Raw genomic sequence first — 22,891 nt, 5'->3', positions numbered from 1 at the left:
ACAGGGAACAGAATCACACAGAAACTAGAAAATAAACACATAGAACCACGGATCATGACAGTTTTACAATTTTGATTCCTCGTCTGTTCCATTGTTTTGACGAGTGTTCATGAGTCAGGATAAAATTAGAGCACAGCATCACCCTAAAATGATGCTTTTACCACATCCTTATATAATGTGTGTAGTAAAAATTAAAAATGTGTCCTACAATTTTAATTGTACTTGCACATAACATGTCATTTCTAAAGTAGCTTTTCAGCACAAAGACTCTAAAAATATTAGTGTTGCCATGAAACAAATATAAAAACATATTCTGAAGACACAACAACAAATAACATGTTTTTTTTGTTTTTTTTTTATGACTTTTACTTCAGAGTCATCATGTAAAAAAAAAGATGCAAGATGTGATTGATGAAATAAATCAAACATAGAACACTTCTAGGAGAATTATGTCAGGATGGCAGCTAATTCTTTTAATGTAAAATCTGTATGTGTGATTTTGCTTTTGATATTCTCCCTTTAAAAGTGTGAGTTATCTATGGAGCATGAATGCATTGAATGACCAAACTGAATGATGAGATATCCTTGAGTTTACATCAGAGTGCATATTATCTGTTCTAGATCTTGATTTTATTGGTTTTCTTTGCATGAAAGACTTTAAAAATGTGATGAAAAAGCAAATAATGTTTTGAAGACCTTTTCTTTCATTTCCTGAATATTGAATTTTGCTGCTTTGTTTTTAACACAGCTTTAAACCCAGTGAATATGATAAGTCAGTACTGGGTTTCTTTTCAGTCATGCTGTCAAAATTTGCTCTTTATATCCCATTTTCTCAGTCTCAAACACTAAAACTCTCTTTATAGAGCATCATTTGTTAATTAAATAACCCTGTATGTCAGAAAACACACGACTTAGTCAATTTAGAGCCTCCAAATGTGAAGTCAACTTAGCAAAATAAATTAATGATGTGTGAAATGGATACTGGTAGGAACAAAGGAGGACTATAAAATGATCTCAATTAAATTTTTTTGCATGTCTTATTGCTGTTAAGATGTTTGACCTGATGAAGATCCGGGTAGCATCTAAATGCAGCGAAGGTCGAGTGTGCAGGTTTCTCTCTATCCATATCACAAGCTTTTGTCATCCTTTATATTTGTGCGACAAAAAAAATTCTTCATTCAGGAACAAAAGAGGAAAAAGAACTGAATTTATTTGTGATCCAGTCAAATTAGAATGTAAGATGGACAGACTGAACTTAACAAAACAGAGCTGCATTTTCTTCAAAAACCCTCATATAAACTGAAATTCAGAAACAGCTGATTCAGAGAGAAGAAGGGGTTGTAAGGAGGGGTGAGGAAGTTGTTCTGTACATAAAGTACTGGAAACTGCTAAATTAGTGCATGCAATGTTAACATCGCATCTATTGGCTATTCATGTCTTGTAAGCTAATAATATATTCAGCCTGCTGGATGGAGTTTCACAAACCCGTTACACTTGGTAGCACTCCAAATGCAAAAGGTCACAGAAAGCTATGGAGGTGTTTTAATGACAGAGAAAATTGAGGAAAAGGTGGGTTCATTGCAAATGACATCATTGCAAAATGCAACAATAATGAAGAAAACCTGTTTACTTCTTAATAAGGTGCTGCCTTAATGGTCAGGGAAAGAAGGTGTGTATGACTGAGGTAAAGATGATTAGATGAGAGAAGTACCTTGCAACTGAAACTTAGTGTGAAACTCCAGACTCTATTTAAATGATTTAAAAGTTTTTACTTTGAAAATGTCAGCACATCCAGGTGCTGAGGATGAAGGTGAGGAATACGAATAGCATAAACACTGGAAATATTCAGATGTCTGTACAACACAGGACAGAAGGACAGAGAAACAAAAAGTCAGGCACGGCCGTGCATCTAGATGATCTGGATTTCTGATATGGTTTAGCTTGCCATGTGCAGCAGCAACTGTATTAGTGTGATTACGGCAATGTCTTTGCAAATGCTCTCTGGTTGGTTTGGTCTTGAACTTAGTCTCCTGGTCTTGTCTAGGTTTCAGATGGTTTTGACTGCAACTCTAGATGGGAGGGAAGGACTGGGAAAAGCTGGGCAGCATGGGTGACCGAGCTACTTGCCTGTCATTGCCATTCCATCCAAGTTTTGTTTTCCTCTCCTTCCCCCCAAGAAATGCCTATTTAAAATGTTTTACATGTTTTTAAAACTGTCCACTCTATGAAATCTTTAGAAATGAGTGTGTTTGTGAATGCTTGTCTCTCTCGAGGAGAGGTGGCCAAGTACCGTCCTCGAGAACTACTATCCTGCAACTTTTGCTTTTCTGCTCCAACACGCCTGAATCAAGTCGCTGAATTCTCTTCATCAGCATGCCATTCAGCTCTGCAGTGCCTGGTAACATTCATTTGATTCAGGTATGTTGGAGCATGCATGCATCTAAAAGTTGTAGGATAGTAGCTCTCCAGGACTGGAGTTGGAGCTTGTCCATGGTGACACCCCACCTCTCACCTGAAGACCATCAGGATCAATTCCCACAGCCCATGCATTGCTGCACAGACATAAGCAGCAATGGATAGATGTTTTAATGGTTTTGATTTACAATAAACCCAGAAAACTGTTGAAATTCTTCAAATGACAGAAATATAACTAAATCTGACACTTTCAGATAAAGAACAGAGCTGTCGCATCTTGTTTTCCGTCGCATCTGTGACAGTTTGCCCACAGACAGCTTTTCTAATGGCCGCCTCTTTTATCTAGGCATTGACTTCATTTCATGCCCCTTTTGACAAAATAACTCTCCACATTAGAGAGATAACAAATGCCATCACACACTCTGAAGAATCATAGTTTGGGGCACAAACACTGGAGAAGATATCTTTAACTCAGTTAGAGCGGATGAAGTACCTGAATAAAATTTACCGTGTAAGCAGGTGATTATTTTTATTTTTATTTTTTTTTTTCTTGGTTGTGGTGGAGTAGCAAATATTGCTTTGAGGCAACTTTTCAGATATCACAAGCATTTGATTAGCTGCGATGGATGCTGACTTGCATAAACATTGGCAGAGAGATGACTTTCAGAGTGAGCAGTCTGATAACGTTCAAGTAAATTAACTCAAACTGATCTATTATTTTTTTTGTTTGTTTCAAACCGTTGTATCTACTTTATTTGCTGGTAGTTTTTTGTGTTGTATTAGCAACAAAACTAAGAGACCAAATTTATTTTTATTACTGCAATTTGTCTTCTGGTAGTTTTGATTGTACATTATTTACAATGGCTGCAGAATGTAAGAGCACATCTCTGTGGTTTCTGGATAATTGGATCTCTTTTTTTCGATCACTGCTTGGAACATGATGTGCTTTGACCTTGTGTTTGTTACCGTTTTTCTCTGAAAGAAACATCTAGATGAGTATAAAGGTTCTTCTCTTTCATTCAACCTTTCCACTGGCTCTGGCTAATGCAGTGTATTGTATCGAGACATAAATGCATTTCTGTAACAATGCTTCCCAGAAACCCCCACAGACGTCTATCCATTTACATTTTCTTAACTGAAATTTGATCCATTTTCATCAAAATAAAACAGTTCCACTAAATAGAGACTGAACTCTCACTGTTACTGGCATTTCAAACAGACTGAAGGAGGAAAAAAAATTTTTTTTGGTTTGGGTCAAATGTCTTCAAGTGGAACTGTAGCTTTTTTTATTCAATAATGGGAAGTGGAAGATAAATTTTTCATGCATAGGATTTCTCTGACCCATACTGTACGTTTGATGTTGCTAATAAAGCAAATCTAGATGATTCATTAACTTGAGTATTTGACTTAAATGGACAAAATTACTAAATTACTTGAAAAATAATGTTTGTAATATCAGGACTTCATAAAACTAAAAAGACCCAAACTGAGTTGCATCTTTTCTAAAACCAAAAACAACAACAACAACAACAACAACAACAAAAATGTGCATGACTGCTAAGCAAATACCACATTAGCAAAGTCAGGAGATGTAAAGTACAAGCTCATAACAAATTAGTATTTTAAATTAGTAAAAAATGTGTGTTTTGCCTGCAAAGGTCTATTTGTATACCTGCAACCTTAACAGAAATAATTGGTCAGATGGATGGATAGAAAAGGTGAAAAACGTTATTGTGGACACAAAATTTCATAAATTCAAATCGTTATCATTCACCCAGTTTCTAGATTTGTTCTACTATTTGCACTATTGAAATAAGTGCACTGACAGAATCACTGGGGGCAAAACAAAATGAGCTCAGAGAAAAGAAAGACGCTTATATTCTGGGGAGATGAGTGGGCTCTGCTTTTTACTCAGAGCCCACTTATTGATGTAAGTAAACAGTTTAGACTTGAGGGATACGGCAGCAGTGTTAGTCAACAAGTCACAAATGGATGAATGGATGGAAGGATGAATGGACGGATGGACGCAAAAAGCTTTCATTACTTCCTCTTAGTGCTCCGTTATATGGGAATGAGGGATATTCTGGGGTTTGCAGGGGGATGCTACATCCTCAGCACAAGGCAACAATGAAGACTATTCCCAAGTCATGTTCATTGTAAGTTTTACTGTCAAGTACATAGTGATCCTTCTCATCTCATTTTGTCGGCACCAGAGAGGAACCACATGGAGATGCAGCTGGTGTAACAACCCTCTCAGAGAGGTAACCGAGTCTCTACCCACACAGACAAAAATCTAGTCACTCCAGCTCCATCATGCACTCCTCTGCAAGGACTCGAAAATCCCACATCACCTATGTTCACTAAAGGCTAAAAGGTTTCCACGCCTACTCTTTACACCACGGTAACAATACCACCTTTAAAGGGAAGGGCCTCCTACACTTGCAGTCCCTATTAGCCCACAGGCATGTTTCCATGTATGATGAGTTCGTGTGAACATCTGAAGGATAGCGCTAGCAGGATCGGCTGCACGTTACCAGGCAGGTTCTCTATCTCTCGGATGCTATAATTAGCGAGACAGTGCTCCCCTGATATTCAATAGGAGGAGCTGCATAAATCAGTAGTCGGAGAATTAAGCCTCATCCGGCTCAGTTCTGACAGATGGATCGGACCGCTCTCCAAATCAGATCATTCTAGGTGTAATTGTTGTTAATTAACTACCTGCAGGTCTGTAAGTAGTCTTTTTTCAAACGTTGTTTAATGAAAAGCAGATATTAACCAATCAGCTGTCTCACCTTATTTTGAACACACAAATGCAGACAGATCTGGCTTCATGCTGCACCTCTATGGTTTTTACATCAGATTTGACACCCTGCTGATGTTCCCCTGCCTCCCACTTCTGTCTGAAGTGCCTGCTGTGCTGGTGTCGGCCCCTATCTTATCTGGAGAACGATGTAATGAGCCTATGCAGACTAAGAAGGAGAACCAGTCGCTGCAACTGCTGCCAAAAGCTACGACTGTGAGAGAAGGCGTGCGCACAGTCAGGTTGTCAGCTCGCACATCATCTAAATCTTTCTAAAACAAGAAGAATAATGGACATGAATAAATAAAAATATACTTTACCATCAAACATAGCCCCTGGAAGTTGTCACTTATTGTAAAGTTCAACAAGTTTGTTTGCTTCTACCACATGAAATTCCTTGATTATTCATTTTTATCCAAGGTTTTTTTAGTTGGTATGTTTAACAAAACTGTTACACAATTCATATTAGATAATTTACACCAGATATGTTTTTTTCACTAATTTCCCTTTCCACCTCTTGTCAAAGCTTATTCAAACAATCTATCAATCTCACAAACACAGAAACACCAACCGGTTTTTAATCTGCATCTGAATTGTGGCTTGCACCATAACACATCATGTAAAATTATGTATTTAGTCGGTATGTAAGGAATAATGGAAGTCATATCAGAACATTATTTGGCCGCACTGTAAAAGGAAAATGACAGCAGCTGCGTATCCGCCTGTTGATTTTCTGGTTGCAGACAAAAAGAAAACCTGTAACCACATGCATATTCATTTGCTCCAGTGTTTTTGCGAGCACCTTCAGAAAAAATATCTTAACCTTTACTTTATCTTGTTTTGTGAAAATAAAATGTAATGATGGAGAAATATGCACAAATTATGCTCTGGGAGCTGATAAGTAAAAAAAGGTATTTTTTCTTTCTCTGGACAGATGGAAAGTTGATAAATTAATGGAAATTTTAGAAGAGGATAAAAAGGATAAAGTACCACAAAGAACATCATCTCGAAAACCAAGTCAAAGTTTTTGTTGACCTCAATTGCAGTCAAGAACCTTTGTAAAAATAATATTATGCATATCTTATGCAATGAAGGCCAAAGATTATTTTCTATAGTCTTCCACAATGCAGCTTTTTTTTAATCCATTAACAGGAAGTTTAACTCTATGACATATTTGAGCTGCTGAGGCAACTCAAATATTTCTGAGAACTATTGAAAGTATGTCAGCACATTCAAAAAATGAAATAAATAAGCTGCTGAGTAACACTTAGCTCTGGAAGCTGAATCACAAACTAGTAAGTGGGGAAAGCTGACAATTTCCATTACTGTCCGTTTTACTGAGATTTACATGGAATTGCACATTTTACTGTGACTCCCACTAAAATAGCTTTCAATCCAAAAACTTGTTCCAGAGAGCCTTTTCCAAGAAGTTGAAGATTGACAAACCTGTCATAGTCTTGACAGATCTCGCCCACGGCTATCAGGGCCTTTAAGTACTCATTGGGTTGGTACGGGTTAATGTAGTGCAATGAGCAGCTGTTCCTGGGGTCTCCATTGGACGCCGTGAAGTCAATTGCGACCTGACAGGAGGAAATGACAAAGTAGGTGTGTCACAAATGTGACAGAATAAGGCGTTCCTCTAAAGTGCCCACATAAAACCACAGGTCTAGTCAAAATATCGTATTCACACATATTTGGACTTCCCAAATATGAGAAGCATTCTAAGTTATTCTACCAATTTCACTGTTAATTCCGGTCAATGTCAAAATACTTCTTATACGAATAAACTGATTTTGCAAATTTGAAAAGTCAAAAAAAAAAAAAAAACTCATGAGGCAATCAGTCGGCGTCAAATCCACCGACTGATTGTTGATATTTGGGGAAAAATGTGAATGAATTATTTTATTTGACCTTTTGATGTAGTGTATGGCTTGTGTTCCTCTAAGTACTCCTTTGATTGGTTAATTGGAACCTCATGACCTGAAAACACAGGCGTTACCTGAACCACCTGTTAACCTTTTAACCCTTGTGCATGCGAGGACTGAGGCAAATGTGGAGGACTGTAGCAAATGATACAAGTTTTATGTGTGTGGGGTCAGTTAGACCCCATTTCTACATTCAAGGGTTATCCAGAAAACACAAGAGAACTAAGGTAGAACAGCTGTGTTGGACCAAAATGAGGCATCTTTTTTGGTTCTGGAGGTTCTGGTGCGTAAGCAGACAGATTAATGTCGGTTCCACACTTTGGTTCCATCTACTTTTTTCAAGATAATCTCATTAGATTCTGGTAATTCATAGAATCTAGTAATTAGATTATTGACCATTCACCCCCACTCATAAAACCATTCATTGTTGCTTGTTAGCGTTTATCTTTTTGAATGTGTATTTGTTTCGCTCTGCTTAACAATAGAAAATTGTTTGATTGTAAATGTAATTATTGATTAATATTTAGTTGAACTGTAATTAATTATGATTATGAATAAACTGAGAAATTTACAGGAGTCTACTTGTGCTTTTTTTTGCAGGTAGATTGCTCAATGGAAAAGGTGACAAATTAATCATTGATAAAGATTAGAGAGCTACACTGATTGATTTACAAACATTGATATGGGTGTTGTTTGACAGAACCTATTATCGATATACTTGGCAGACCTTTATGTTGTTTGCGAAAAAATATTTTAGCAGTAAGGAAAGCCAGAATAAGCTTATTGTTATTAATTATTTATTGAAACAAACTATGATCAAAGGTAAATACTTCAATATTTTACACCTACATCGACTGAAGAAAAGCTATAGCTCCCATACATAGTACATGCAAATAGCTGCTTTCACCACATCCAGCAACAACAGAAGGAGAAGAAGCTTTACAGAGGGCAAAGGTCACAAAATTGAAAACAGTTTCTGTATCGCCTTGAGGCTGGTAACAATGAAAGTAGCTCTGCACATAAAGAAAATGCTGTCAGGAGTCAGTACAAAACATGCTGTGTTTTCCTAATGCAGAAAATGTGTAGATATTAAATCTAGATAACTTTGCAGAATTATGCCACCCTGTAGCCATGTGAAAATGGCATCTTGTAAATACAGATTGCACAGCTCACCGTAAAATGAATCTGGCATCCTCCCATGATGTAATCCAAGAAGGAGTAGACTCTGTGAAGCTGAAAGGAAAATAAAAAAAAAACAAATGAACATTTCCATCATGTCAATCCTCAGGACAGTTTTCATCGTAGGTTTATGATCTGCAACAGAATGATCACCTACGCTAACAGGATGTACGCTTCAATAAAGCAAAATTAAACTTAGAATTGGATTGACTGTAATGTGGGAAAGCAGACAACACTGCTTGTAAAAACAATGAATTAAAATGTATGAAGAAATCTGCTTTTAAATTACTTTTTTGTTTGTAAAACATGTTTTATAGTGCAGATTACAGTTAGATGGCAACAGGCTGAGACGGTGGCTGAAACATCTTTGCTTCTTCCAAACTGTTTTGATAGATATTATATGTTTCTGCAGCTGATTCCTACCTTCAAGTCACTGAGAATGACAACTCCTGAATTTTTATAGTTTCTCTTCTTCTGTTTGTACTTAGGATTCACACAATCCCACGAAACCTTCAACAAACCAAGTGAAAGACAAAAAAAATATGAAAAACATAAAAACAATCAGAGTAATGCACTCTAATGACATAAAGGCACCGTAACATTTGGTTCATGTCAGATAGATTTCAGCAGCGTGAAGAGAGAGGCTTGTTGGAAATGTTACACAGCCGACTCTCCTCTCTTCTACTTCCCTCTGCTCCGTTCTGCCTCTAAATTCACTGACCTTATTTCCACTGGAAATTTTCTGCATTTCCCTGAATGTGGCATAGAACTCGCCGATGAAATCATGCTTTCCTCTGGAGTCATAATCCCACACTAGGCACTATGACACACAAAAAAACACTGCTTACTCCCTCAGCTTGGCTCTGGAAAATACAGTAATTACACAGCCTGACCAAAGAAAGAAAGCCAGAACTGAGGCAGTGAATAGCTTTGCATTCGTTAAACAGCATGCACCTAGCACATAGAGTTATGTGGAAAACATTTTAATTAAAAATTTTTAAATTGATTTTGCTTAGCGATGCCTTAAAAACCTGCCGTGTCCTTATTTGACTGTATATTCCTAAATAACATCACTTTCTTATATGCTGGGACATACGTTTCGATGACTTGATTGGGCATAATGTTTCTGAGTCTCACACTGGATTCAGGCAGCATTTTATTTCAACTTTAAAGATAAAAGCGTTTTGAGTTCACGTGTGTTTTTGTTGAAAGAACATCTGAGTCAGACAAAGTTCGGATCAGTAGATGGAGGCCTGAAGGAAAACTAGAAACTGGCCAATGAAAATCTGACTTTAATTAAACAAAAAAAACAAAAGAGGACAACTATAAAAAAAAAAGGTTACAAGCTGTCCACTGCATATAAACAATAGTACTAAATTGTGATCTTTAGATTTAAAAAAATGATTGCAAGAGAATCTAGGGTGATCAGGTCAGAAATGACACAAAAAACTGTAATAACGTCATGCGCTTTACGAGTCCCAACAAGAGCAGCGGGCTGAGTGATGCAGCCATTATGCTGGGTGTTTACTGCTCCAAGCTGTGTGGGCAGTGCTTTAATGTGGGGCTGCTTCACTTGCAGGTTCAGTCACATTATGTTCCCAATAAATGAGCTCTTCAGAGGGCATTAATACACAGATTGACCATGATTTCAAACAGCAGTTTATTTTTTCATTAAAATGAATTTGTGACATTGCATTAACGGACCAAATACACTGCGTCTTATTAAGCTGTGCTTTTTTTCTTTTTGTCGTTCTTGTTTATTTGGCCAGGCAGTGTAAAAAAAACAACAACAAAAAAACGTGTCTGTCAAATATAAATCAAAAACAGACTTTCAGCTCTACAGTTGTGGACGTTCAGAGTTCCCTCACTGAGGATTACCTTGAGTTTCCGCTCTTCGTCGCAGCTGCACAGAGATATGAGTGACACTTTAAAGGGCTCCCACACTGGATTCAGGTTGTTTTTTATCACCTGTTAGGATGATGACAACAGCACGTCAGAACCGTAATGACAAAACAGCTTTACACGTTTCCCTCTGGGATGTAGCCCAACCGCTTTGGTACCACTGGAAATTCTATCCAACAAACATAAAATGTGAAAATTAGCTTTGTGTTTCTGATCTTAATAGTAGTTATTGTCACATCAACATTAAAAAAGATACTTGCTGTAATTTCTGCCATTATTTTTGACATTTAATCCCTGTCCACTTCCATCCGGTATCATCAAAGATACTTTAAATCATCTGTTGCATAGTGGATCAAAACACATTTGAAGTCAGCAGATATGACTTGATTCAATACAAAGCACCTTGTAGTGAATAACAGTTTACTGGCATATAGTGATCAATAAATGATCAGCTTTATATGTAAGATACAAGCAACAACAGACGACACACCAGCTTTTTAAAGGGCTGCACCATTTCACAGCAAAACATTTCACTTGCTACTCTTTGTGATTCTTAATTAAACAAAGGACAGTACGTATCATAGCTGTGGGGTAAACTCCAAAGTGAGATTAATCCAAAATGCACTGACTACCTCAGTTCTGTGGACAAGCTGTTCTGTCCCATCGTCGTTCATTCGAAATATTTCCAGAAATGGGTCTGACTTGCTGAAGAGATCCTGTGACAGAAGACACAAGAAAACTGGTAGTACAGTGGTTTATGTGAGAGACTTGATGTGAAATTTCTCAGAAATCAATTTCTAAAACACCTTCAGGAATTTGTTTCCTAGCTTTTGCCTTTTAAATCGGAGGTAAAGTTCTGTTTAGCATAAGAACAAATGACCACGTCCAAACTCTGATCTACAGCATATTTCACACAGTTAATGAGATAGTTTGGCAGACGGCAGCGTTGAAGGTTAATGATTATTTCTCCTCCCCGGCTAAAACGTTCAGTCCTTCTGATTTCAGACATCTTGACACAAAACCTGCAGCATAAATCATAAAACTAGGTGGAGGAGTGAAGCAACAGCAAAATGATGAACTCGTTAAATTTTGGCGAGGATGTGGATAATTCTTTTTAAAGTTGCAAGACACAGAAATGGTAGTTGACAGATTAATTTCTGTCAACTACCATTGACAACCTCTGAATACTTTATTTAGAGGTTGTCGGAAAGTTTGCCTGAAATGAAAGAGAAATTTACAGATGAACTGCATGAAGGCGAAGACACACATATAAAGTTTATTGCACACAACGTATGCCATGTTGAGATCTGAGAACTTCTTATTTTTAACTGAGGTTAAATTTGAGTTTGATTTTTATATTTAGCTTCTGCTCTTTTTCTAACGAAATCTGAGCAGCCCTGTAATCTACTTAACTATTACACATCTACTTAATATTCAAGATTCACTTGTTTAGATTTTTATTTTTTTTTTTACCTTTCATCATGTTCCAGGTAATCAAATTAGCTCAGCTGTGGCTTACATCATAGGTAAATAAACCCAAATAAACCTGCTCAAATATAAACGCATGACATATTTGGCATGCTTTAGCAGTACTTGCGGTGGCCTCTTATTATCTCGTCTGCAAGGCGTCTGAGAGCCGCAGCTATGCAGATTATTTAGGTCAATTGATTCTTCAGGGAGGAAAACAAATAATTACAGTTGTGTACGTCTGCTAGTGTGTATGTTTGTGTGGCTGTGGCACATGGATGTACACGCCAGGAGACAGTTAAGGACGCATTTCCCGCCACATTAGTCAGATAGGTCTCCTGAGGGGTAGTGGGGAAAATAAATGTGAAAAATAAAAATGCTGAGCTGTAGTATCACTTCTGCGTTGCCATCGCAACCAGTGGCCAGTGGGCTACAGCTCCATGGGCTGATGGGAAACGCATGTCATTTAATCTCTGGCTAACATGACATTAATGTTAATCATTAGCCGCTACCACAATCCATAATTAAACTCTCTGTTCAACAGCCCATATCCTTCCGACTTGCTTGAAAATGCTTTAGGATGAAGTAATGCAACTGGAAAAAAGGTGAAAGCTAACTGTTTTAGTGATTTAACTATTAAACGCAGGTGTTTGTGGAGAAATGTCTAACGTGTCACCGTTAGTTAGATGATGCAATGAGACATTTGTGGTTTGAGCTGGAGATGATTATTTACCTTCATTATTAGAACAGGCTTACCAGTGTGATTAGATTCAGGATTATGTTTAGGTCAGAGGTCAGATACAGCATTAACTCACAAACCAAAATGTTCAAACCAGTCTGAATGTGAAGATGTGTCTCAGGTTCCTCTGGCCTTTAAGTTCACTCATCTTTAAGATTCATACGCTCTCCATCTCAAAACCTCATATTTTTATAGAATCAGGATTTGAAATTTTAATTTTCAATGGATTTAGATGTGGGGAATTTTTTTTTTTTTGCATTTGAACACACATTTATTCTAAATATATGAAAGACTGCCTTTAAAAGATATATGTCTTTAATATCTCTGCTTGCCGTTCATTTGTGAACAAGGTTTCTACACATTTTTTATTCAGAATCGATTTTTCCCAAGACTCGTATATTCTGATTTACAGAATGATGTTGGCCATTTGATCAACTGTTTACAATGAATTTACTATACGTGTTACAAATATGCTCCACATCATAGACAAACCGCAAAGCAGTACAATCGATCCAAATGTTTGAATGTTTTGCAGAGACTGCATGATTTATTTCTGAACCTGATTTATCATGCAGATTGCACTAAATATACTCAGATGCAACTGTGTCAATTTAAACCAGCAGATACAGGTAATCTCTTCCTACTTCTGTGTCAGATTGCAGTTGTACTTACTTCACCTACAAGCATAGAAATGGTCACCAGGTAGCAGGTACCAGTCTGCCAGGAAAAACTCCAACATCATCAGTTCTGCTTATTTACAGATGGATATGAAACCTTTTGTTGAAAGTGACAGTAACAGGGTTTTACATTCCTTATTTTAAAAGGCAGCAGTAGAATATTTGAATAGTTCAGCAATATTTGTGGACTGCATTAGTGCAGGGTGGCATGTCTGGTCCCTAATTTAAACCTTTACAAGCAGCAGAACGACTGAACTTCATTTATATGCAGACAGTCAATTAAGACCCATAAATTATGGTTTCCATACATCTAACCTGAACAGTTAGCATTGTGAATTTTCCCCAAGGAATGTAGAAAAGATGTGCCACTAGCAGAAATGTTTATAAGTCCAAGTTAAGTCAAAGTCAAGTCTCCATTGACTGAAATAAATAATTTCTCATGAAATTCATGAATCTATATTATGTATGCCGCTTATGTTGGTGTAGGTCAGGAGAGCAAATCCTTTACTACTTCTCCTTAATTCCAACTTTCCAACTTTAGCAGTTTTAATGTTTTAACATTTAATTAAACATGCAAACAGCTGTCATTTGCTGCTTTAAATAATTTTGAAAATTACGTTAAGAAAAACATTTATCTATGTGAGTAAATAAATTAATGCATTTCTTGTCTAAGAAAGACAAGTAACCGAGATTAATAATGTGTTTTATTTTTTAAGATTCTTATCTGCTAATCTTTGTTCATTCTTAGCACGGTAGAGCATGTAAGCATGCTATTAAATGCAATGCAAATAAGGAGTAGTCCAGGAAGAAATGACAGAGAATGTCCAATGTCTGGATGAAGAACACAAAGTCATTTTATTTAGCGTTCAGCTGAGGAGACATCTGTGCGGTGGTCATTATTATGGAGCCACAGCTAACACGAACAGATTATTATGGAGCTTTAATAGCCTTCCTCCACAGCAAAATATGCAAAACAGTGCAGCAGCTGCCAGAGCTGTTGGTTATGGTTTACAGACTCGCTTGGGGTCATTCCTGGTTATTAAAAATCTAAACTGAGTCTTTATTTTAGCAACCTCAGTATAACTCAAGCCTGAGCGTAAGGCTCAAGTCACCGTCTCAGGCAACAGGACAAACATCAGCCGGGAAAAGAACAATTTATTTAAAATTAATGGAAAACTCACTTTTTGAGCTAACTTTCTACAAGGATGTCAAACTCAGTCAGAGAGGAGACTAAAACTTTAAACATGGACTAGATCTCAAGCCAAACAGTATTAATGTCCATTCATAAAAGTAAAAAAAGCAGTCCTTTAAATGTAATAAGCCAAGTATCAAATAAAAAACAATATGGAACCTAAAAATAATTTGGAAGTTTACGTCACATTCAGCTGCCCTTGCCTTCTCTAACGTTTCAGCATCCATGTTGGGTTTCATCGCCTCTGGTTTCATCTGCCGTTTGCCCCTCCACGCACTGCTACTGCTGTATTATTAGTGGAGTAAGTGGCAAGAGTAAGCATGCGCTTGTTCACAGGTAAGCGGTAAAATTTGCAACATCAACATTCATTGTAATTCACAAGGTCATCTTTAGTGACACAGTAGTTTTTGTTTAAATAAAAAAAAAGATAACTGGAAAAAGTGGATCATTTCTAGAGATGATGAGTCACATCTGCCATTTTGAATCCTACTTCCTTCCTCGTTCTCCAACTCTCTTATCCAACAAAAATCCTCAGATTTCTTGAACGGCAACAGCAGAACAAGCAAACACTGCTTGACATTCAGGTTTGCTGCTGACTGGTTTGCACAGATAAATGGTGATGATTGCTCCAAAGTATACCTGCTCTTTATTCTGACTCAACACAAAACAGCACATTATAATGAGCAAACAGCAAGAAACTGCATGAACAAGACAGACTGAGAAGGTGAACCTCAGTGCCTTCGAGATATATTTTGAAAATTTCATAAGTAATTTAGTAGTAAGTGACATCTTCAAAATTTAAATGAACATTTTTCCTGAAAAGAAATGCAAGTATGCTTTGCTGCTGCCCGCATGTAAGAGTTCAAATAAATTTCCCTGTCAGAGCTGCTGCAAATTTCTTGCCGCAACTCCAAAGCAAAATCCACCTGCCGTCTCGCTGTCTGCACCTTTAGGAATCAAGGTCACTCCATGAAGCTGCTCTCCCAGGGCCCTTTTCCGGAGAACTCAGTGTGACTTGAAATCATCAGAATTGTAAGTAGATGTGAGCTCCCGCTGCCTTTTTGATTGAAATGTGCCCAGGGCAGAGTTTGAACATGTGTGGGCCGGAGCAGCTGAGGTCAGTAACATCCCGCCTTAAAATGGCAGCATATAAAAACACATTTCCCTTTCTGGCAATATGCGATGGGTTGCAATTTGATTTATAGATTGTTGTACTGACATTGATACTGTCATAATCACTTTATTATATTACTGAACTTACTGGCCAATATCATAACAGTATAGTGCAGTATTATCTGAGCTCTTGTGATCTCTAGTGCTTTCCCTTATATTTAGTTAAACAAGTGTGAGTCTTCTCACCTTATCATCCAGCTTCTTAGCACAGAAGGAGAGCTCCACGTAGCCATTGTTGCCAGAAATTTCTTCAGCATGTACCTGAATGACAAATAATAGTTCAAGATTTATCCATTAATGACTCATTTAATATTGTGCTGTTTGTTTTTTTTCCCCAGATAAAACATTTACTCTTTCGGCATTTAATGGACGGTAAAGATGAATGCCAACATTTTAAAGACAAAGGAGAAAATAAGTGATCACTTTTTCATTCAGATATATGAGTTGAAAGAGCATAAAAGCTAATTTGTGATAAAAAAAAAGCATCTCAGCCACATTTTTTTTTTTTAAAAAAAGCAGAAATTACAGTTATAAGGGGAAAAATATTTATGTGATGCTTCTTTAATAACATTTATGAAAGAACATAGCAGCTAAGTGCTGCTGGTCTGATGCACTCAAATAAATGATAGTCAGTGCTACAGTGGAAAGACATCTGCAACTGTCTAAGGAATGCAAAATGCTTAGAAAGATAGGAAAACAAGAAGAAACCAAGAGGTGCATGTGAGGCTCCACTGGCTTCAGCCACTATGTCAAATGTTTACAACCTTAGATTCAGAGAAAGACAAGTATGTCGTTGTTGTTTTTTGGTTTTCTAGGAAGAATGACAGAAGAAAGCCTACTTTATATAAAGGGATATGGGAGCACGACTAAGCATTGGTGTATATACAATTTTTTTCTTGAATGGCTAAGCAGGGACACAGATAATAGAAGGGTGGCACTCTAAAATTACAATTTTATCTGCATTCTTCGACTGCAATAAACAGCAGGCCAACATTTGAAATTAAAAAAAGGGAGAAACAAGATTTTGTATCCTTCAATATAAATTGGTTTTCAGTAAGGAGTTTCCATTTTGAAATGCTAATCAATGTGCGCTACAAACAAAATGATTGACAGCTCTAAGGGTGGTCAGCCACGGTGGCCAGTCAGATTTCAAGGTTTAGTTGGTGTCTCCTTTCCCCGTCCACCTCTGTGACCAAGGTTTGCCGTCTAAACAAACTGCAATACTTCTTGAAAAATAAAAAAAATTGATCTGTAGTATAAAAATGTCACATAAAAAATGTCAAGCAACATGGTAGAGTAGTGATGATTCGATCATAAATTTAAAGAAATTACAGTAAAATAACTGATAAGTTATTGCTTTTTAACACTTTTATATACATTGCTGAATAGTGTGGGTGTATTTAGCTTACCCATGGCTGTGTTTGCTGTCATGATGCTTTAAAAATTTGTTTTAGAGAAGTTTCAATGGACGTTAAAGGCATCTTTTCACAGCTCCACACCTTTGAACCCCAATTTAATTCCTGCACTTTTCATCACATTGACAAGTTAATTCAGGTGAAATTTTGAAATGCTTTTACTTAGCTTGACTGCATGTCCTACAGAAACGGGAAGCCATTAGCGGAAAACTGCGAGACCCCCACTCCCACAGGTAACAGTCTCAACCTGCATCTATAAATCATGAAGAAGTCGAAGTGGACTGTCCAGAGCCGAAGAGTAAAGCTGTTGGAAACTTGCCTTCTAAAAGCTTCCTGTTTTCTTTCTTTAAACTTGCTCAAAAGAAAAAGTTTGGGCCTGTGGTTTTCGAGAATCAGCGAGCATCCTCTGCTGCTCCCACTGTGCTGCTTTTCTCCCACGCTCAGAACCTCAGTTTGTTCTCTGCTCGACTGTGAGAGACTGACAGAAACCTGACATCAAGCTTCAGGAAGTGGAGATGTGCAGCAAGCATGACCGAACCCAGACAAAACCTGACAGTGATGACTTGCATAGTGGAAAACTTGTTTTTTTTATCAGAAAGCATAACAAGACATTGCAATGAGCAACAAGGGAAGGTGAACAGTTTTGTAAAACATGAAGGTACAGGAGGTAGAATATTGTGTATTCTGAAATTTCTGTCTTTGCTGGGACTGAGTCTTTGTAGTTAAAATGAGGTTTTGCTTGTTCGTGATGAAGGCTGGGATTGTGCCTGGCTCAGGGTTTGATTTTCTGAGTAAGGCAGAGACACCGAGGTAGTTAAAAAAAGAAAGAGAAAAAAGTTTTGCTGCTTCCATGCAAACATTTCTTTTTAAGTAAGCAGCAGAGCTGATGTGTGCCTCATATGTTGTTTTTTTTCAAATGCATGTGTATGTGTGTGTATGCGTGTGTATGTGTGTGGGGTGTGTGTGTGTGTGTGTGTGTGTGTGTGTGTGTGTGTGTGTGTGTGTGTGTGTGTTTTATTTGAGTATTTTATCTCCAGAAAATCTCCTTGATCACATACTTAGAAACTATACATTTGGTTAGATTTAGTCCTTTAAAGAACAGACACATATTTATGCTCATCTCCTATGTGGTGAATTTTCATTTCTGATGGTGCAGTTCATACTTCCCTAAGTTGCCAAACGATTACTGTAACTTTTAGTCTTTGGCTCTGGGGTGAAATAAAAAAAAATCTCCTAACATGTGTGGGTATTGACAGATCACTTTCCCACTAATCAAAGAGTACTGGGGCACCTGGCAGCAAAATCTGGACAGAAATATTTTTTTTCCTGACCTTATAATTTAAATATTCCTGCTTTAAAAATGCTAAGAGGAATTGGACACCCTGAACACCTGATTGCACTCAAAAACTGGAAGTATCATAAAACAAATAGCAGGAAATTAAGGAGGAAAAAACAGAAATGCAGTCAAATTCAGTTTTTTAAGCTGACATGTTGGTGAAGAAAGCCAAATAAAATAAAATTGCTTGTGGAAGAAAGCCAGTCAAGAACAGAAAACACAATATATAGAATCAAATTCACATTGCTGAATATATCAATGCAATGAACTGCAACAATTTATTTGGTGGTATGTTTGTTTTTTTTCTTATGTTTGTACCAAAATAATGAAAAACTTTTGCTGAATTTATTTCTGCAGTCCACTGCACTGCACCTCTGTCCAATTTTAGGCATGTTAATTGTTTATTGTTAGTTTTGCTTCCCAGTTGAGCACTTTATGACTAACAATATTGTGTGATGTTAGCAATGATATCAGCATCATTGCAACAAAACGGAAAATAATAATCCAAACTGAAATGAATTAATAAACACAAGAAACAAATGATACAAGAACTAACAGAACAGTTCATCAGTTCAACACAGAGGAAGCCCTTCCGAAAACGCACTGCTCATACAAAACTAACAATTTCAAAAACATAAACTTTGCAAAACTACTTTTAAGATAAAATGGGCTTAAGGAAACCTGGAAACATAGAAAAATTTCTACAAGCTAATTTAACATGTCGCATAGTTGAGCATGTCAACAGACATAACTGAGACTTTTCCATGAATTTTGTCAAATTGTGACATAGTTTTCAGAAGGTTGTCTTCACAGTGCCGTTGTTATGTCTACGTCAATTTGATTCAATTTACTTATATATTTATATAATGATGACACATAATAGCCACTGTGAATACTATAAACAAAACAACACAAAGCTTTTAACAGGAAGGCAACAATGTTGCTAACCAAAAACCATTTTTTGCCGACAATGTTATCATATGAAACTACCCATAATAACCACTGCTTGGTGATTTGATCTGTTTTGGTTTGTGTGAGAAAGTTCCCGCTGCGTCTGGTTCCCTATTAACCTATAAAAAGATATTAATTCACGTGTTGAAGGAGATTATCTCCATTGTTTTTCGCACAGGTTCATTAACTTATGAATGATTACTTTTCACACATTCCTCCACTGAGTTGTTACAGGCTTTTTCTAACAGGGAAATGGCTATTTTGACTCTCATTTAATGAGCTCACATTGTATCTCACAGCACAGCTAATGATCTACAAAAATATCCTTCCTGTTTATATCTAAATTGCCTCTGCTGCATCTGAGGAGACATCCATTCGCTAAGATATACCTGATATAATTATCTTCTGCCTATTGCCTGGTGCACTGTGTAATAAATGCTTCATGTCACTGGGGGCGCAAAAGGATCAACGTTATGAAGTTGCTCTTCCTATTCTTCCTTTCCCCAAAAGGATCAGGAAACTCCCCTCCTTAATATTTCAGCGTTAATCTGAAGACCTACAAGAGGTGAAATGAAATTCTTGCTCTGGTGTTAGCTCATTAAATTAAGATTTTGATTTTCCTCTAATAATGTCTCATGCCAGCTTGAGCCTAGCAGCCTGATTTAAAAATTTGAGATATCAAGCCACGCATGATATTCACAAAATATCATGCGTGGCTGAAAAACTGAATTGTTTGAAACAATCCAGCCTCAGGAATAACAGCCCCATCAGACGTGAATGGACCTTTCACCATCTCCTTTGCACTAGATTTATTGTAACAGTGGGCCTTATGATGCAAAGTGCCATGAAGCACCATTAAAACGGTGCTTAATGAACCAGCAGCATCTCTCTTCCTTATAACAGCACCTTGTTCAAAGTATTTATAACTCAAAAACCTTTATAAAATGCTGTAATGTTTTAATGACAAACTTCAATGTATTTGAATAGGATTTTGTAAGACAGACCAATGGAAAGCAGCCCATAGTTGATGAGTGCTTCCAGCTTTCCTCAAGCCATAAAGGAAACGTGTACATGTGGAACATGTGCCGAGATCTGGCTACATGTATATGATTGCTATTGAGTAGCATCATGGTGAGAGGATGCTTGTTTCCATAAGAGATAAATAAAACTGTGTGGCAATGGATGAAGCTAAGTAAAGGGTAAATCTGGAGGAAAACGTGTCAGATGCCTTCAAAAAGCTTTGGAATAAGTTCAATCTAGAGTTAAATCTTGTTCAAAATCTGTGGCAAGACTTAAGAATTTCTGATCACTAGTCAATCACTAGTCAATGCTTGCCATCCTGTGTGATGCACTTTCAGCTCTTTCGAAAAGAAAGAAACATAGTTACAAATGTGTGTCGCTACATGTGGAAAGCATTTAAAAACACATTCGAAGCACCTTTCCACTGTAATTGCAGTGCAAGGCAATTCTACAAAGCACTGACCCAAGGAAACTGATCACATCCACAACATATTTTTCAGAATTCCTTTGGGGAGAAAAATTGAAAACAGTGTTTCCTTTTACTTGTGTTGATTCATCATATAAAATCCTAATGAAATGTCACATTTGTGCAGCATGATAAAATGTGCAAAAGTTCAAGGTGCATAAATATTACTGCACCTTGAAGTGTCCGTAATTTCTCATGGGCGCTACTGACGTCCATGAGCTGTGTGGTGGAGTGCTTGATAGGAATGAATCTGCATGGTGCAAAAACACTGAAAGGATCATTTAGAAAGATAATGATCTTCAGGAACTCTTCATAAAAACAGTTTGGAGGTCCATTAAAAAAAAAAGGAGAAAAATCTTGCGAAAGAAAGAAACACAGAGTGTGAGCCCCTCTTGGTGTGAGTGTAAACTGGTGACGGCTTGAGAAAATAAAAATCTGAATAACATCATTTTTGCCATACAGTAATTCAGTACGCAGGAAGGGTCACAAACACACGGGAAAAAGCTTACTGTGATGGTCGACTTGCCGGCATATTTCCCATACTTAAGCAGCAATGGTTTTATCATCTTCTTCTGGGCCACGATCTGCAACAAGCAACACAAGCAAAGCACCTTTAAGCCCGCCGCAGTTAGCAGGAGTGTAAAGGGGTCTGAGTCATCACCAGCAGAAACTGTTATCAATCACAAACACTAGACCTGCAAGCAGCCAAACACATTATCAGGTGTCTAACATCACAAATAAGGAATACGAGTCTGAAAGAACTGAATCAGCCATTCTTAGTCATGTTATCTTTCTGTAGACCATCAACAAACCGAATGCGCGAAACAGAGGCGTCTGCCCACCTGACCAAGCGTGCACTCCATGCCTCCCAGGAAGTCATCGTCGCGCGTCCCTATGCTGTGAGTCCCGTGGATGTCGTAGACCTCGAATCGCAGCTTCTGCACCTCCTCAAAGTAGTAATCCAGACCAAAAACCTTCGCGAAGACCGGGTGTAAGTTGCTCTTGATTACTTCTGTCCTGTCCAGCTGAGAGGAAGCACATTCAAAATTAGGCGTCCAACAAAGATACTTAAGAACTGGAATATTCTCCACTGTAATCACAGTTTAATCATCAAAGCAGCAGCTCACTGCGAGGAAATGAAACCAATTTGAAACCAATTTCACAGACTGTTTGTGACATCAGCCTTTAATGTAAATAAAAAAATATATATATACAACTTGCAGCACATTCATCTTCCTACTTATTTTGAAGAACTGCACAATATATGGCCATATGTTATTAAGCTTCCATCTGGGGAATGACACGAGAGACGTCTGGAGAGCTCTGACATTTAATCGCAGCTTGGAAAAAAATATATATCTTGTCTGTCTTTGACTGACAGACAAGAAGAAGATGAACTTACTTAGACCCCATGTGCTCAAGATGTTGGTTTAGCACTCACACTTGAACATTTTTATGCGGCATAAATCTTCATAAGGGCAAAACTAATTTAAAAATTCTAGTCTGCAGAACATAATATGAAAAAAGGTTTTTCTTTCTGATCTGTAAAAATTCTTACAATCTTTGATAAGAATGTTGTACGTAAACATATAAATCTCCCAAAATGGAGGGAAAACGGTCTATTATGAGGCCAAGAAGAGCTCAGCCACCAGTAAATTAGAGACATCGAGGGTTTCAGCGGTCATCTAAAATGTCACTTCAATATCTGTCAGTTATTTCTGAGTCATTTCTTCAGTGTCAGTGAAGCAGGTCCAGACTTTGTCATATGATGACTTTAGAATGGGGTGACAGAGCTCTCTTGTCTCTCATTTCTCGCTCTGGTGGAGATAAGATGAGAAAGAAATACAGATTTGCGTCTTGCCATGATTACACCAGCAGTCAAGGGTTTCTTGTAAGACTTTTTTACCCTATTAGAGGGATGATGATCTGTCTTCTAAAATTGCCTGCGTTCCATAAAGATAGAAGAGGAAAGCACTGTCTAACATGTCACTTTAAAATCCCCAGACATCTCTGGGGGATCAAGCGCGTTTTTAAAGCCTCAAACGAGATTTTACTTTAGAAGTCAATCAAATTCATTTTAAAACTACTGTGTCTGCTTCAGAACAAAGTCAAGGTCCCTTCTATTTGTTGTGCTATTTCATTCAATTTCTTTTTAATTCATCAAGATCAACCCCGCTGCTTCAACATGCACATGTTTCTATTGCCATCACATAAAGCAACTGATCAATCTATAT

General features: G+C 37.4%; 1 protein-coding gene across 1 annotated transcript in view; it reads right to left on the bottom strand.

The window, feature by feature from the left end:
- Nucleotides 1–22,891, bottom strand: part of cpne7 (copine VII) — a 44,639-nt gene that overhangs the window by 14,642 nt on the left and 7,106 nt on the right. Inside the window, exons 3-11 of the mRNA XM_008405328.2 lie at nt 21,500–21,682; nt 21,167–21,241; nt 15,656–15,730; nt 10,854–10,937; nt 10,198–10,287; nt 9,041–9,139; nt 8,743–8,829; nt 8,314–8,373; nt 6,662–6,795 (exon numbers count right to left, since the gene is read on the bottom strand). Coding sequence (XP_008403550.1) covers nt 6,662–6,795; nt 8,314–8,373; nt 8,743–8,829; nt 9,041–9,139; nt 10,198–10,287; nt 10,854–10,937; nt 15,656–15,730; nt 21,167–21,241; nt 21,500–21,682 — 887 coding nt within the window. The remainder of the gene's footprint in view (nt 1–6,661; nt 6,796–8,313; nt 8,374–8,742; nt 8,830–9,040; nt 9,140–10,197; nt 10,288–10,853; nt 10,938–15,655; nt 15,731–21,166; nt 21,242–21,499; nt 21,683–22,891) is intronic.

Source organism: Poecilia reticulata, linkage group LG3, assembly GCF_000633615.1.
Source record: "Poecilia reticulata strain Guanapo linkage group LG3, Guppy_female_1.0+MT, whole genome shotgun sequence".
Classification (NCBI taxonomy): Eukaryota; Metazoa; Chordata; class Actinopteri; order Cyprinodontiformes; family Poeciliidae; genus Poecilia; species Poecilia reticulata.
This window is presented reverse-complemented; position numbering and strand designations above follow the sequence as displayed.